This window comes from Aethalodelphis obliquidens, unplaced genomic scaffold, assembly GCF_003676395.1.
Source record: "Aethalodelphis obliquidens isolate GAN/ISIS:26980383/991018 unplaced genomic scaffold, ASM367639v1 scaffold27, whole genome shotgun sequence".
NCBI lineage: Eukaryota > Metazoa > Chordata > Mammalia > Artiodactyla > Delphinidae > Aethalodelphis > Aethalodelphis obliquidens.
Window position 1 is genome coordinate 22,442,719 of NW_020837971.1, and position 17,422 is coordinate 22,460,140.

Below are 17,422 nucleotides of genomic sequence, written 5' to 3' on the forward strand. Positions count from 1 at the left end.
GATGAACGCTTTTGCCTTTACTGCCACTCGGTGAGGTCAGTGCTGGTGCTACCATCCTCATTTTATGACGAGAAAACCAAGGCACAGAAAGGAGATGTTTTTCCGAGGCCAAAGGCAGGAGCGAGTTAACATTAAGGCAGGACTTGAAGCCTGGTGGTCAGGGCCGCACATCCACAAAGGCCAGCAGGACCTGCTGTTTGCCCTGGGGTGGGCTTCTCTCTTTCTAGAAGCCCACCCCAAAGGGCCAACGGCTGTGAGCTGAGCCATTTGATAAAACCTCAGCTGTGAGCCTGAGCGAGGTTGCACAAAACCCAGGAGACTGGAGGGCAGAGTACATGGTAGGCTCGTGTTAACGGCTCTCGGGCCCAGAGACAGCCCTGGAGGTGCCATTGCTTCAGTGCTTTCCTCCTCAGGAAGGTGCTCTGGCCTATCATTCCACTCAGGCTGCATCACCAACCCCTGTAGTCCTCGGGGCCTAAATGCATACGAGGCAGTTATTTCTCACCGTCCTGGAGGCTGGATGTCTCAGATCAAGGTGGCGGCAGGGCTGGCTCCCTGTGAGGCCTCGCTCCTCGGCTTGCAGAAGGCCGCCTGCCCACTCGGTCCTCACGTGGTCTCCTCTGTGTGCAGCCATCCTGGCATCTCTTCCTCTTCCTACAGGGACACCCGACACATTGGATTGAGACCCATCCTGACGACCTCATTTTAACTTAATCATTATTTAAAGACTTTATCCAAATTCAGTCACATTCTGAGGTATGGGGGGGGTCAGGACTTCAACATATGAATTTGGGGGTCACCACTCAGCCCACAACAGCTGGTGTTTATTACCCCCATTTTCTGATGGGAAGACAGGGGCATCAGAGCCCACGCTGGGCCTGCAGCTGGAGCTCGGGGAGCACCCAGGCTCCGACTCCAGGCTGGACCCTGCCGCCTCCCTGTCCAGCTGTGGTTAATTTTGCCCACAGCTGGCCATGGCCCACACTGTCCTGATGCTGCCTTTGCATGTGTGTCCTATCATTGCCCTGGCTTTGAATTCCATCCCTCCGCAGTTGACAGAGTGTCTGCAGCTCTGATCAGACTCCTGCACTTGACTCTGAGCATGTGCACAGAGGCAGGGCCAGGCCCAGAGTCCTGGTGAGACCTTCCACCACGTAAGGGCTGGCCTGCAGCTTTCCCCGCAATCCCAGTGTCAAATGTGCCTGCTCCCTTTCCTCTTCCTCCTGCCCTGTACTCCTCTCAGCCTTCACCTAGCTCTTTAGAGCATTTGTCAAGTGCGCGTGCGCACACACGCTTACCCGTCTTGTCTCTTAGCCACCTCGGCAACATCAGGGCTTTTCAGAGAATTCATAATAAACTCAACGCATCCCTCTTGTTTTCTGTGTGTGTGTTAGCCTGCTGTGAAGACCTTGCCTGTGTGCCACCTTCTACAGGTTGCTCCTGAAATTAGTGTTATTCATGTGGTGCTAATGTGAATTCTGTCAATCCCAGAATTTACCATGTTGTCAGTGGCTTCTATAGGGCCCACATGTTAACCAGGGAGGTTATAGATTGGGCTGCAGGCTTTCCTGGCAGAAGGACCAGGCTCTGCTCTAAGGCCTGGCAGCCTCTGTGCTTTGCTTTGACAGGTTTTGATCAGCCTATGCAGGGCTTCTTCAACTGTTTGAATAAGCTGCTGAATCAGTAAGTAAACTTTTTCTTTTTTAACTCTGATTTAAAAAAAAAAGCTACAACAACATTTAACATGATCGTAACCATCTTTAATGGTTCTAACTGAACTGTACAGTTCAGTGACATTAAGTATATTTGTATCACTGTGAAATAGATCTCCAGAACTTCATCGTCATGCAGATCCAAAACTATACCCATTCCACGTCAGCTCCCCCTGCCCCCTCCCCCAGCTCCTGGCACCCACCATTCTACTTTCTATCTCTATGAATTTGACTACTCTAGGAATGCATATAAGCAGAATCATACACTATTTGTCGTTTTGTGACTGACATTTCACTTAGCAGAACGTCCTCAAGGTTCATCCACTTTGTAGCACACAACAGGATTCCCTTCCCCTTTTTTAAGGCTGAATAATATTCCATTGTACATATCTACCGTATTTTGTTTATCCATCCATCTGTCGATAGGCTTTTGTGTTGCTTCTACCTCTTGGCTACTACTGCCGCAGTGCACAGATCACTTTGAGGTCCTGCTTTCTGTTCTTTTGGATGTAATCCCAGAAGGGCATTGCTGGTGACTCATTTAGTATGCTTTGCCTTGCAGACCAGGCAACGCAAACCGGTGTAATCCACAAGGAAATATATAGGTTCCTGCAAGTCTAGAGGTTGGGCAGGCTCTTAACCCACACTCAGTCATGTGACAGCTCTGAACCAATCACTGTGGCCCGGGGAGAGCCACGCACCCATTGGCTGCAGCTAGAAGGCACAGACCAATGACCAGCAAGGAGGGTTGGGTCACCAAGTTTGACTGGATGGTCAGGAGCCATCTCCCAGGAAACCTGGATGTAGAGGAAACCCGACCTTGTCCCCTAAAGTCAAGCACTGGGCTTAGGAGCACAGAACAGAGCTGGTGACCTTGGGCCACTCATCCATTTCTCTTTGCCTGAGTTTCTCTATTTTGATAGCAAAGTCGGTTTTGAGAATTATACATGTGAGTACCTATAACGCATTTAGAACGATGGCCAGCTCGCCACAGATTTTAACTATTATGGAAGAAGTGGCCAGCATTTACATGCGGGAGATTGTGCCTTAAAATCTTGATTTCTGCTTTTTCAGAAAAATTAGAGGCGGCAGCACCAGTGTTCATCATGAAAGAAACTGTCAGACTCAGCAGTAGATGCCCATTTTAGAGGGACATAGACTGTCCCCTGTGCCCTGCCCCCCACGCCTGGCCTCACTCCATCTCTCACAGATGTCCCTTGGCCCTTGTAGACACGTCAGTTTGGGTCAAACTGGAGAGATGAAGTAACTGAAGCCCTCGGTTTTAAAAATAGAAAAATGTAAAGATTCTGTTGTCACATAAACCTCAAATGAGGTGTTTGATTTTCTTCTTCATATGCTCACACAGATGATGCAGGGCTGTTTCTCTCTTCCTCCTTAAAGGAGGCTATTAAATGACTATACAAACTGTCTTTGAAGAGACTTATTTTTTTCACTTTTTACTTTTTTATTTTTGTACAATTTTTAAAGGTTACTCTCCATTTACAGTTATTACAAAATATTGGCTATATTCTCCACGTTGTACAACACATCCTTGTAGCCTGTCTTACACCCAGTAGTCTGTACTTTCCACTCCCCACCCCTATCCTGCCCCTCCCCCTCCCCACTGGTAACCACTAGTTTGTTCTCTACATCTGTGAGTCTGCTTCTCTTATGTTATATTCACTAGTTTGTTGTACTTTTTAGATTTCACTTATAAATGATATCATACAGTATTTGTCTTTCTCTGTCTGACTTATTTCACTAAGCATAATGCCCTCCAAATCCATCCATGTTGCTGCAAATGGCAAAAGTTCATTCTTTTTTATGGCTGTGTGGTATTCCATTGTATCTATGTACCACATCTTTTTTTATCCATTCATCTGTTGGTGGACACTTAGGTTGTTTCCATGTCTTGGCTATTGTGAATAGTGCTGCAATGAATATTGGAGTGCATGTATCTTTTCAAATTAGTGTTTCCGTTTCTTTCAGATATATACCCAGGAGTGAAATTGCTGGGTCATATGGTAGTTCTATTTTTAGTTTTTTGAGAAACCTCCATACTGTTTTCCACAGTGGCTGCACCAATTTACATTCCCACCAACAGCGCATGAGGGTTTCCTTTTCCCCACATCCTCGCCAGCGTTTGTTACTTGTGTTCTTTTTGATGACGGCCATTCTGACCGGTGTGAGGTGATGTCTCGTTGTGGTTTTAATTTGCATTTCTCGGATGATTTAGCGATGTTGAGCATCTTTTCATGTGCCTATTGGCCAGCTACATTTCCTCTTTGGAAAAATGTCTGTTCGGTTTTTCTGCCCATTTTTTAATCAGGTTGTTTGGTTTTTCTGACATTGAGTTGTATGAGCTGTTTATACATGTTGGATATTAATCCCTCATTGGTCATATCATTCACAAATACCTTCTCCCATTCAGTAGGTTGTCTTTTCATTTTGTCAGTGGTTTCCTTTGCTGTGCAAAAGCTTTGAAGTTGAATGAAGAGGCTTCTTACAGTGTGAAGTGTCCTGCCTGGTCAGGGGGCTCTGCAGGTGGGCACGTCCTCTCCACTTGTCTTTAAACAGCTGCTGGGTGACTCACAGCCTGGGCAGACGGGGGTGGGTGAGAACAGCATTGGGGTTACTTCCGCGTATGCCCACAGCTCTCCCCTGGCATGCAGGGCTCCCTAGGAGGTAAGGCTGGGCCTGGGCCCCTCAGGATGGCCGAGCCATGACACCACAGCCCCACCTCCCCAGGACGGAGGCCCCGGTGCCGGCCAGGCTCAGGGCTGCCTCCCAGCACATGCTGAGCTGTGCCTGAAGCTGACAGGCGAACGATCATGTTTCCATGTGGTGATGAAACCCAGAAGTAAACAGGCTGTGGTGTCATCTGGGTTCACTCGAGCCGGTCTCACACTGGCCTAGTTGAGTGGAGGCTCTTGGAATGGTGGCCCAAGTGCCACCAGCTGTGACGGTGCTGTAGTAACCACTGTGCTAACCGGAAGCCTCCCTCTGAGTCTCGGCAGGCAGCCCCGGGGCCTGGACACCAGGGCTCTGACTTAAGCCTTTGCCCCTCGGTTTCTCTGTGCCTCGGGATTCCAAAGCGAGGGCTCACGGAGGCATCAGAGAGGCAGCCTTCCCACCAGTGTCCCTGCATTCATCTGCCCACCCCTTCTCACGGGCGCAGGGCACTCAAGCAGAAAGACAATCAGGGCGAGCTGCACCAGACATCTACACTGGCTGTGCTGGTGCAGTTGTATCCAACCAGCAGAGCTGTCACTGGGAAAGCTACTTGTACAGACTTAAAGTAATGCATGAGGCAGTTGCAAAATGTGTGTTTTACTTTTCAGAACAATTTCAAAGCATGTGAAAAGTAATGAAGCTTTTTATAAAATCAGGACTATTTCAGTCCTCTTTACTGTTTAGCCCTGATGGAACATAGATCCTTCAAGCTATAACGTAAACGTGTCTGTCTTAGCCTAGTGGAAAATGGCAGTTCAGAATGAAAAGGCACGTACTGATCACCTAATATGTGCCCGGAACCAGCAGAACGGAGTCACCTGGTCTGGAGGGATTAAAAAGCTGGAAGAACTTGCGCCTTACAGGGAAAAGAATTAGCTCTCCACTTTTCACCAACCCCAGAGAGGATCAGCCTGGAAAATGCACTGAGGAGGGTCTGTTTGACACCTTAGGGAATCCTGTCGTCAGGAAACCAGTGAACCAATGAGGAGGGAAACGGGCCAAAGGGGATGTTAGATTGTCAGCTCGGACATGCTAAAATTTCCTGCTAGAATCTCAGGAACGCCTTCACCTGTCAGCTGGAAGGGCCGGTGTCCAGCCCTCCACTTAGGGACCGAGACACCAAGGGCGGGCTGTCCCCATGGTCACATCACTCAGAGAAGAGAGAAGTTCCAAACGGGGCCCCCAGGCAGCTGGTGCCACTGAGCCTGATGCAGGTGCACCTGGGGACCATTTGGCCGGATCAGAGACCCCCCGCCCCAGTCCTCCCACCTCTCCACCCCCAGCAGCCTTTTTGATCAGCAAATAATTTCCACATCCTCTACTTCCTGGGTGTCCCTTCTGGGAGCCCCCTTGTCAGGGACCCCCTCATTCCTCCTGCACATCTGGGCCTGGGGCTGGGAGACATGCCATCCTTGGGGAAAGTCTTCAGGCTGCACTTGCTGAAACCGCCATGCGATGGAGGCTGTTCTTAGACCTGCCAGCTTTGGAGAGACCACGCCCATGAATGATTACATCTGCCTGGAGACTGACTGACGACGGGTCAAAATAACACAGCGTCATCATAAGAGCTACATCTGCTGAGGCTTGCGTGTGTGCCAGGCCTGTCCTCAGACTTGACCTGCATGTAGTCTCCTGGTGGCTCCTTGCATAAGGGACGATGGTGCTCAGCCCCATTTCCAGGTGAGAAAGTCAACGCCTGTAGGGACTAATCTTCTCAAGGCCACGGTTGAATCAGCCCCCAATTGTTTAAACTGGTACAAAGATATAGGAGAAAAATTGGGCTAGCACAAGCTGAGAACACAAACGTGATGGTGGAGTGTGCATCTGATTCTCTTCCCATATGTAAGAAGTTTTGTTCTACATTTATCCTAAAAGCTTCTAAAAAATAAAGACGAGGAATCCTGGGGATGAGTGATTACTTCCTAACCATTGTCTGTGTTTTCCGGACTTGCTATACTAAAGAAAAAGAAAATAAACTTTATTTTAAAACTCAAAAGAATCCTAATAGAAAAACTCGGGTAAAGTGCAGCTGTTGGGGGGACATCTCCAAGACCAAGTGGGGTGGAAGAGAAGGGCGTGGAGGTGGGAGTGGAGATGAGGTGCTTTACTTCCCAGGGGGCAGCTCCCAGCTTGGACTCTGGGGCAGGTGAGGAAAACTGAGGCTGGAGCCCAGCATCTCCTAGGAGGTTATTCTGGGTACTGGCAGGTTTTGCTGAGGCCAATGCTTTCTGGCCCATAAAGCCAAATTATTTGGGGGCCACTGTAATTGTGAGTTAGACAGGTGGTCTGCGTGTGAAAGGTTTCATTTACTGGCTGTGGTCTGTTGGCTGTGGACAAGGCTGGAAACAATTCTGTACAGGTTTCCTAAAATGACGGGCTCTGACACTGATCTCACTTTTGTTACGAGAAGATGCCATTTCCAAGGCAGGCAGGACTCTGGTGAGGAGGCTCGGGGGGAAATCACGGTGTCACTTGTCATTATCTGTATGCTCACTGCTCTGTACTGTGTCTGAGTGGCTTTGAGGTAGCGACTTTGCTACATGTGTGCGTAAGTGTCCAGAGGAGCACAGCACACCAGCATTGTTATTAGTCACTCAGCTTTTCCTTACTCACTTTTGCTGGCATATTAGCATTTTATGATTTCTAAAATTTGTATACAGAATGTATCTTGAAACCAGCACCTATCAGAGTCTCTTCAATATTTAAAAATGTTGGTACAGCCACTATGGAGAACAGTATGGAGGTTCCTTAGTAAACTAAAAATAGAGCTACCATATGATCCAGCAATCCCACTCCTGGGCATATATCTGCAGAAAACCACAATTCAAAAAGATACGTGCACCACAACGTTTATTGCAGTGCTATTTACAATAGCCAGGACATGGAAGCAACCTAAATGTCCATTGACAGATGAATGGATAAAGAAGATGTGGTACTTACATACAATGGAATATTACTCAGCCATTAAAAAGAATGAAATAATACCATTTGCAGCAACATGGATGGACCTAGAGACTATCATGCTAAGTGAAGAAAGAGAAAAATAAATATCATATGGTATCACTTATAGGTGGAATCTGAAAAAAAATGATACAAATGAACATATTTACAAAACAGAAACAGACTCACCATCATGGAAAACAAACTTATGGTTACCAAAAAGGAAGGGTGAGGGTAAGGGATAAGTTAGGCATATGGGATTAACACCCTACTGTATCTAAAACAGATAATCAAGAGGGGCCTGCTATACAGCACAGGGACCTGTACTCAGTACCCTACATTAAGCCATAATGGAAAATAATATGAAAAAGAATATATATATATAAATATATATGTGTACACATATGTATAACTGAATGACTTCGCTGTACACCTGAAACTAACACGACACTGTAAATCAACTATACTTCAATAATAAATAAAACTAAAAATAATTAATAAATAAATAAAAATATGTTTGCTACATTAGTCCAGACCCAGGTGACATTTTGAAGACACCGTCTTCACATCTATCCTATTCAGTCGGTCCCAAACGTCAGGCAACTTATACAAATAGTTAATGAGGCAAAAATAACTGCATCGTCTGGCTAAGCTGGCAGGGCTGAGGCATGGGGATGACGTGCAGATGCAGGGACCACAGCCCTGTAGACTCAGACTTTGGCTCCATCATTGCGAGGGCCTCTGCTCCCCAGGTGACTTTTGGAGGTGCCTCCCACTAGCTCTGTGACAGCCTTTGGACACAGCGACCTGTGGGTCTCGTTGCTGCCTTGCGTCTGTGTTCCCCAGCATCTCCAGACCCCATCTCGTGTGCTCTGTGTGCGAGATGCCTTCTGCCTCAAAGCAGGACACCGGGAGTCCTGCCTGCTCCCCCGCCCCCAGAGTTAGCCCTTTCCTTCTCGTCTTGGGCGTATTTTACAAGCATTTGGGATGTTTTGTGTCACTTCCTCACTCTGCCTTTCTGAAACTGTTCTAATACAGTTTCCACAAGTAGTTATGTTTGCTCTGCTGTCTTGAGGAAAATGGCACGTTTAACTCTGCTGAGGGCATCCTGTGGTGCCTTCCCATGAAACGGGAGACACAGGAAGGGCATTGAGACAGAAAGTAGAGTCTAACAGTTTAGAAAGAGAAGGACACTCAGAATGCAGGGACTGAATGTCTGTTTTGAAAAGTGGTCTGTTCAGTAACTCCAGGGCCCTTGTTGGAGAAGCTGCTGTCTCTGGAGCAAAACAATGAAGGGGTTTTGGTCTGAGGAGGGTGGGGTGATACACAGGCTTGCAGATTGCCCTCAGCTGGCCGGGCAGCCCTGGCGAGGTGTTCAGGCAAGGGCTTCCCCCAGTGTAGACCTATACCGGTGGCTTCAGCACCACCTGGGAACATGTGAGAAATGCTGTTCTCAGCCCTGAGCCCGAACCACTGAATCAGAAACTCCTTGGGGAGAGGGGTCACTGGGCAAGCCATCTTAACCGAGCCAGACATTCTGGTGGTTGTGTGGGTGCAGGACGCCTGGGCTGGGGAGCCCAGTGTGGGTCTCGGACCCCACCATCTTTGAGCTGTGATACTCTTCCCATTTGTGAGTCGCCAGCCCAGGGGTGTGGGTTCTGACTTTACTACATCTCCACCCCTCCTGCCCATCTCATTGTGGTGCCTTCTTTGTATCTTTAGTTGTGGAAATTTTTTTCTGCTAGTCTGCAGGTTGTTCTCACAAATGCTTGCTCTGTAGGTAATTGCAATCTTGGTGTGCCTGTGGAGAGAGGTGAACTCAGGGTCTTTGCAGTCCAGCATCTTGGCCACCTCCCCAATACTTCTTATTTTAAATAACTCAAAATAATAAAAAGATATTGTCTATTTTATATTATATAATTATATGTGTGTATAACATATATATACATATGTACGTGTGTGTGTGTGTATATATATATATATATATATATATATATATATATATATATATATATAAAAATGCTATTTTAAAAATCCTTATTTCCTAAAGTGGTTAAGAATAAACACCAAGAGAGCTTAGAGGTATATGTGATGGGAAGAGCAGGATGTGTGGGGTAGAACCCATGCAAAGGTCCTAGTAAAGACTAACTATGTTTCTGACCCTCCTGGGCACCAAGGCAGAAAAGCGAGGTGGGCAGACACCCAGTCAAACAGCAGGCATTCATTTCACTAAAAGGGGGGGGAAAGGAAGATCTAAATTTTAGGACAAATTAAAGTGGATGCTTCTATAAAAGACACTGAGTACTATGATAGATAATATCTCCAACAGCAGTTCTACATAAGATACGAAAATGTTCTTCATTTGGTCATTTTAAGTCAGTAGCAATGGCTGAACAGTGCATTACAGAAAACTAAGCAAAAGTGGGCCACATACTTCGTTCTCTAGAGTTCTAATGATAAAGGGATAGGACTTGAGGGAATCTAGCAGAGAAACAGACGATATTTTTCCTGGATTGCCTGCCTCAGAAGGCAGGGGGCTCACCTGTACTTCATGACAGACCTGAATCGTAGCTCATTCAGTTTAGTAACTTGGCAAGTCCCTAAATGTCACCTTTTCTGAGCTGTTGATTAAACACAGCTCCCATGCTTTAATATGCTAGACAACCTGGAGCCAGGGTTTCTATTTTGATGAAGCGAACTGAAGCATCAGCTTTGTTCCTGACAACGGAAACTATCCTGATCCCCAGAGTGAGGCCCCAGAAATACATATGTAAGAGAGGGCTGGCTTTTTTTCTCAAAAATATTTTAGAATATATTGAAATCTCTGGACAAATGGAACCAAGATTTGTTCCATAGGACATGGAAGACAATCTTTTGGTGTAGAAAAATGTAAATGTAGGTATTCTCAGCAAGATTCATTTCACATTTTCTTGGCGCAAGAACCTCAAATTGACTTTTGCTTAGGATGTGTTTTTGTGTGATTTTGAATAGACTTGTCCTGTTTATGGGCCTGGCAAAGTATGTTTCTGTAACACGTACTATCAGCGATACATGAAATCATTTGTTGGCTGGGACTTCTTTTATAATTTGCAAAATAGGAATAATTATTTTCATACTGCAGAGGACACTGGATAAATAAGGAGTTATTTGGACATTGCAGAATATCAAAAACCCAACTACCATTATATGGTTTCAAATATTGATGTTGAACTGTATATCTGATCGTTGTTAGCCAGTGGTCTAATATCTTAGGCTACTCTTAAAACCGTGACATCAGCGTGGAGGAGGAATTCTTTTAGCTATTTGCTAAATAAAATAGGCACGTGAAAATAATATGAAACTTCAGTTTCAATGTGGCGGAACTGGGTCTAAGAACCGTCAACCAAAGTCGGCACTATGGCTGCTGAGAGATACTGGCCACCGCATCCAGGCGTAGTCTTCCCCAGAAAGCAACTTTCCTCCCTGCAGATTCCCTGTGGGAATCTGCTCAGCCCAATCTGCCGTAAGGCTTTCTGCTCTCTCCTAAGGCAACAGTGATGGTCACGTGTACAAAAGAAATCTAGTTCCTGACATTACTGACACCATCATTTAGCACAGTCAAGAATCACTAAACAAAATTTTTTTTCAGTGTGTGGAGGAAGGACCACAAACTGATTAGAGGAACTAACTCCAGAGGAAGTAGGGCTAATTTAGGCAACAGAGCAGAACTTTAAATATTTGTTGTTATTGCTTCAGAAAATTTTAACAGATTATTACATACATAAAACAAGAGCAAGCTAGTATTGGAAAACACATGAAAAAAAGAACTTCCAAAAGTTCTTGGAAATTAATACATATCCTCAGAGACATACAAAATTAGACACATTTTGGTGAATTTTTTGATATACATGGGTAAAGAGGAAAATCTTACTAGCTTCTAGAGATAAGGTTATTTATAGTTGGAAAGAATCATGCTAGCGTTTGGGTTCTTATCTGTGAGGTGGGATGCCAGACAACAGTGGTGCTGAGAATTCAATCTTGAGGAAGAAGGATTTTGATCTGAATCTGACTTCATTTTAGCCATACTGACAGTGAAAGATTAAATGCAGACAACCTTGTGAAGACACAAGAGGGCTTAGAGAGTAAACTAGATCCTAAACCAGATTATTCCGAAAATAGAATTACTCAAATGTGTAATCTGAATAATGGAAGATAAATCCAGGAAAGGGAAACATGATATGCAGCTGTCACCTTTAATATATTTTTTAAAATAAAAGTTCCTGTCATGGAAACACCATAATATGAAATTCTGTGTGTGTGTGTACTTCATGCAGAAATCAGGGCAATTTAGACATTTGTTAGACAAGACTATCTAATTCCAAGAAACATGTATTGAAGGAGTTACAAAAGAATGGGTTTTGTGAGATTTTTTTTTTTTTTTGCTCACATACCTGGGAATTTTAAGAGATGAATCCTTATTACGGACATGGTGGGGTCCCCAAGCCCAAGCGCTGTCTTAGGTCTGTGCTCTTCTCTGTCTGTGGACAAGCCCTCTCCACACGCTGGTCCAGAAGACTGTCATTTATCCAGGACCCCTCCTACTCCATGGATTTCAGCCCAAGCAGACCACCTGCCCAGTATCTCTGGCCAGAAGGCCCCAAGAAAGGCCTTGATTGGTCCAGCTTAGGAAACGTGCCCATCTTTGGACCACGGTATCAACTGACCATGTTTGGGTCACATCCATGACCCACATCTCACATCCGTGCCCTGTGGCCAGGAGTAGTGAGGGGGCAGTTAGACTGGCCCAGCTGTTGAGAACTAGGTTAGCTCCCGGAAGGAGGAACTCACGTAGCACAAACAGGGAGGGGGCAGTGCAGATGGATAGAAGCAGCAGCTGTTTTCTATATATGTTTTCAAAGAATGGCAAGCGGAGAGCAGGCTTGTCTTCACACGGGTGAAACTGGGATTTTCTCTGTGTCTCTAACAGGCACGTTAGGATGCTAGGATTAGGGTTATGGTTCAGGCTTTGGAGAAATATAGATTGATTGAGGCCAAGAGTACCTTACTAGGCTCTCTAACTTTTTTTTTTTTGCGGTACGTGGGCCTCTCACTGTTGTGGCCTCTCCCGTTGCAGAGCACAGGCTCCGGACGCGCAGGCCCAGTGGCCATGGCTCATGGGCGCAGCCACTCCGCGGCATGTGGGATCTTCCTGGACAGGGGCACGAACCCGTGTCCCCTGCATCGGCAGGCTCTCAACCACTGCGCCACCAGGGAAGCCCCTCATGGCTTTTTTTTTTTTTTTTTTTTTTTTTGAGGTTAGTCTTTCGATGAGACATTTTCTCTGGGCGGATAAGCCTGGGGAAACTGACTCTTGACAAATCTCCCTTCATAATGACCAGCAAATAAACAATATCATATCATACAAGAGCTTTCATTTGCATTTAATAAACTAATAAAAATGAATCCATTACCAAAATACCCAGAAGATATTTACATTTGGTGTTAGAAATTGTCTTTGGTGACTTTGTAAAAGAAAAACTCGATGGAACTCATGCCAAACTGAAATGATTGTGTTCAACCTGAAGAATTAGTAGCCTTCAGTTAGCACTTTCTTCTTCTTTCTGCTTTACGCCTGAGCTCGAGAATTTTTGCTCTCATTTAGCTGTAATGGCGTTTGAGCCATGGGATTATGTAATTCAGGTGGAGAACAATGGAAGCGTTAATATTCTGGACTCGGGCTCTGTGGCTATTTATCTGGAAGAGAATGTAATCGTGAATTTATATTTGGCATCTGCTAAAGACAAATTGTGTTTTTCCACATTTGCAAAAATCCCGCAATAATAACCCTTCAGTTCAAAAAGGTTGTTCACGCCTTAAGAGAAGAGCGAACTTGCCAACGCATTAATCAACTCAAAAAGAGCGACTTACTCTTAGGGGTGACGGAAAATAGCAGAGAGGAAAAAAGGCCATGCTTTTTTTCTTTTAAGATTCCTAATTAGTCACCAGTCAACTGTCAAAAATGTTTACATCCTGTCTTTGGATTTGGAATTTCAAAGGATAGAATTCTAGAAGGGATGTCATGCTTATTTTACAGAAAGGGGAAAGGGTTGTTCAAAGTTCTGAGTAGAAATTGGACCGGGCTCTGGGATTCAGGCTGGGTCCCTGGACCACTGGCTTGGTGGAAACCCTCAGGGGCTGAGTGAGGCCAGAAAGTGGGCTGCACAGAAGGATCTGCAGGACAGGACCTGAGGCCAAGCAGCTCCAAGTTTTCCTTTTGTGTCTTAGGCTTCTGTTTAGAATCAATAAAGAAAAAGCAGTTTCCTGCTCCATCATCTCCAACAGAAATTGTCAAAACATGTTATAGTTCATGAGGTTAATAATAGGAACCAGTGGAAAAGAGAAAAGATAATAAGGGAGCAGATGGGGATGTCTGATTCCAAGCAAAAGAGTCTCAGGCTGACAGCGCAGACTGCGGAGAGAATCAGAAACGGCCTGAAAACAAACTAACACTGACCCCGGTACAGAGCCTCGTGGGGATGTCCATTCCCATCTTCAAATCCATGCCGGATTTGACAGCACTCTCGGAAGTGGTTCACAGGAGGCTTGAGCCTTAGCAGGAGCTCATCTCTCTTACTAGCTGGTAGACCTGCCCGGTGCTCCGAGCATCCTTCCATCCTCCCTCCCTCCTGCCCTCTCTGGATGGCAGGAGCGTCCAGGAGTGACATCTCCGGCAGAGTCGCTGGCTGTGTGGACAGAGTAGCCAGCACACAACATCCGAGGTGTGACAGCTTCTCAGCAGACCCACGGCAGAAAAGGCTTGGGTGGTATTAATCCATAGGCAGTGTTTCTTCTCCGGATTTGCCCTCTAATTAAGAGTCTTGCAACAAAAGCCAGGAAGAAAGCTAGAAGAAAGAGGTCATTGTTCAGAAGCATTCACTGCATTCAGACACATTGCCTTGTGCCTTTGCTTCTCTAAACAATTCCTCCCTTGTTTCTGATCTTTATTTGTGAGCTCTTTTGTGAAATGTCTGGTTCCTTTGTTTCTGTTGTTTTGATCTTGTCCTTTTATTTTACTGTTTGGGATCTCCAAGAAACCAGCAGCTCCGGGAATTTTCTCCTCAGTGCTCTTTTGGTTTTGTTAACTCTGTGTCTCTAGTCTGCTGTCCAGTTAAAATATTGACGGTGTTGAGTGTGTATTGACGGTGTTATGATGTCACTTGTCTATCAGGGCATGAGTCTGTGGAGTCTGCACTCGACATGTGTGTAGCCTTTATTCATTTCAGGCATCCAGCAATTTACTTATTGGAGGAGCGCTTTTCAAACAAAACACACTGAAACTACAGCACAACACAGTCCTTATTTCCTGGATGGCCATAAGCAGTGCTTAGATCCTATGCCTTGAGGTTTAAAATCTATATCTACATTCAATTTAAAAAGCACCTCTGGTCTGAGGCTGGTCCGGAGTTCTATATTCCTGTCCTACCACCTCAATATTAGGGGGATTCTTCTCCAAGCATGGAGTTTTCAACCTCACAGCCCATTAAGGGGGAAATTGGTGCCCACACTCTCCTAACACTTACTGTCCCTCGGAATAGCTGGACAGATGTGACGCGTGGCCGCAGTGCCCCATCGTCACGATTAGAGTCTGAGGGAATGAACTCGCGCCTCCGCAGAAAGTTACAATCGGTGCATCCTATGCCGTCTGCTGCCCTGAACCACATTCAGTGCTCAGGGCACAGTGACCTCATCCAAGAACACTTTTGTTCTCATTCTGCTACATTTTACTTGCGGGTTCTCTTCTACGAGCATCTCTTATTTAAACCAGATCGAACTCTCACAAGTAAAAATAAAGAGAAAGCCAGATGCTGGCAATGACTGTCATTAATATTTAAAGCCAAATTGTACACGTTCCTGGGAAGTTAGAAGTTCCCGAACAAGATGAGTTTTTTCAAAGTTTGTTTCTATTTTGAAAACCCCTAGTTTCTCCAAAGAACTCGTTTTCTAACAACTTCTGTTAAACCAAGGGTCAGACTAGAAACAATTGCATTCACCATGTCGTTAGTTTGAATTTTTTAATGTTGTTTGCTTGTAGTCACGTACAGGATAACAATTCCAAAGGTTAATTCAAAATAGGGTGATTTTTTTAGGGAAAATGTTGCTCTCAGTCACATATGCACGCAACTCCTTCCAAGTTAAAATGTGTCCAGAGGGAAGTGGTGTGTGTGAGGGGTCCTCCCTCGCACCCCAAATTCCAGATTTCAGATGAGTCAGGCAGTGGGGAAGTCACCGGAGCGTTGCCTGACCTGCCCTTATGTGTCTCGTCCAGTGAGCCTGCCCCTGGGGCCTGGCGGTCCCTGCGCTGTGGACGGGGTCCCAGCACTGCCGTCGGAGGCCGAGGAGACTGTGTCTGTTGGTAGCTGCTTTGCCTCAGAGGACACAACAGAGGACTCGGGAGTGATGAGTTCCCCCTCGGACATCGTGTCCCTGGATTCCCAACACGACAGCACGAAATCCAAAGACAAATGGGCCACAGACCAGGAAGACTGCAGTGACCAGGACCTGGCTGGGACCCCAGAACTGGGCCCCCAGAAAAGCCCCTCGTGGGAGAGGAGTAGCCCTGGGAACTGGCATCTGAGGTGAGTCATGGACGGAGGGAGGTCTTTCATCCTGGTGACCCAACCGATACTTGTGAGGTCACCGCACCCTGACTGGGGACTTGTTCTCCATAGTTCTGTCTTCATGCTCTTTCTAGCTCTGCAGGTATTTACAAATAATGCATAGTATTGGCTTGTTTGTTTGTACCTTTTATATAGATGGTACCATACTCTGAGTGTAGTTTTCCACTCGACATCATGTGTTGAAGATTTATCCCTGATGACGTATGTGTTGTTAGTTCACTTATGTATCCATTTCTTAATGAATGGACACTTGGGTTGCTCTGGTTTTTCACCACTGGAATCAATAAGCACGTCATACATAGGTCTCCATTTATACACAGAGCTTTTCGAGAAGAGAAATTATTAGACCTTCAGAGAAAACTCACCTGCAACTTTTTGGAATATTGGCAGATTGCTCTCCAAAATGGTGACCTGGTGTCCACGTCCTCCAGCCGTCCCGTTTGTAGTGGCCTGCCACTCCACATCCACCGATACGGGGATTAATGGGCGTTGTAGTCATACAGGTGCCCAATGGCATTTCGTGTGGCTTTAAGATACAATACTCTGATCAGTAAGGATGAGCATCTTGTCATGTGTGTATGACCAGTTCAGTTTCCTCTTCTATGAATTGTCTTTTCATAACCTTCTTTTTTTTTAAAATTGGGACATTACTTTTTTTTTAACCGTTAATTTCTCTTTAGACAGTTATTTACACACAAAGAATCTCTAAGACAGTGGCTTGAATTCAACTGTTTTATTTTGTTGTATGAAAACTGCTTTTTGATTTGAATAGTGTTGAATTTGTCCTTTTTCTCCTGAACGTATATGATATTTGAATATTTGAGAGATCCTTCTCATACCACAAAGGACTAAAGATTATCTGAATTTCTTGTAAAAGTTTTAGCATTGCTTTCTGACATTTGGGCTTCTTGTCTACCTGGAGTTTATTTTTGGGCGTGGTGTCAAGAAGGGATCTATTTTTCCTAGCTGGTTCCTAGCTCCACGTTGGTCCTCTGTCCAGTTTCCGTATACACGTCGGTCTGTTACTTGCACTCATTCCATAGACTGGTTAATCTGTCTCTGCACCAGAACCAGTCTGTCATAATTCCTTTCTTCATTCTTAGTTAGAAAGGCAGGTTAATTCCTGGCAGCTCATCCTTCTTTTTTTTGTTACTGTTGAAGTATAGTTGATTTACAATATCATGTTAGTTTCAGGTGTATAGCACAGTGATTCATTCATACATATATCTATTCTTTTTCAGATTCTTTTCGCTTATAGGTTATTACAAAATATTGAGTAGAGTTCCCTGTACTATACAGTAAGTCCTTGTTGTTTATCTATTTTATACACAGTGGTCTGTACATGTTAATCCCAACATCCTAATTGATCCCTCCCCCCAC

The 17,422-nt window shown here is 45.3% G+C and overlaps 1 protein-coding gene across 9 annotated transcripts in view; it reads left to right on the top strand.

Moving 5' to 3' along the window:
• COBL (cordon-bleu WH2 repeat protein) overlaps positions 1 to 17,422 on the top strand; it is a 264,711-nt gene that overhangs the window by 219,881 nt on the left and 27,408 nt on the right. For 8 of the 9 annotated variants that reach the window (XM_027124111.1, XM_027124116.1, XM_027124113.1 and 5 more), the window contains one exon: positions 15,691 to 16,000. The exons of the other annotated variant lie outside the window; for it this stretch is intronic. In XM_027124111.1, coding sequence (XP_026979912.1) covers positions 15,691 to 16,000 — 310 coding nt within the window. The remainder of the gene's footprint in view (positions 1 to 15,690; positions 16,001 to 17,422) is intronic. 9 annotated transcript variants of the gene reach the window in all.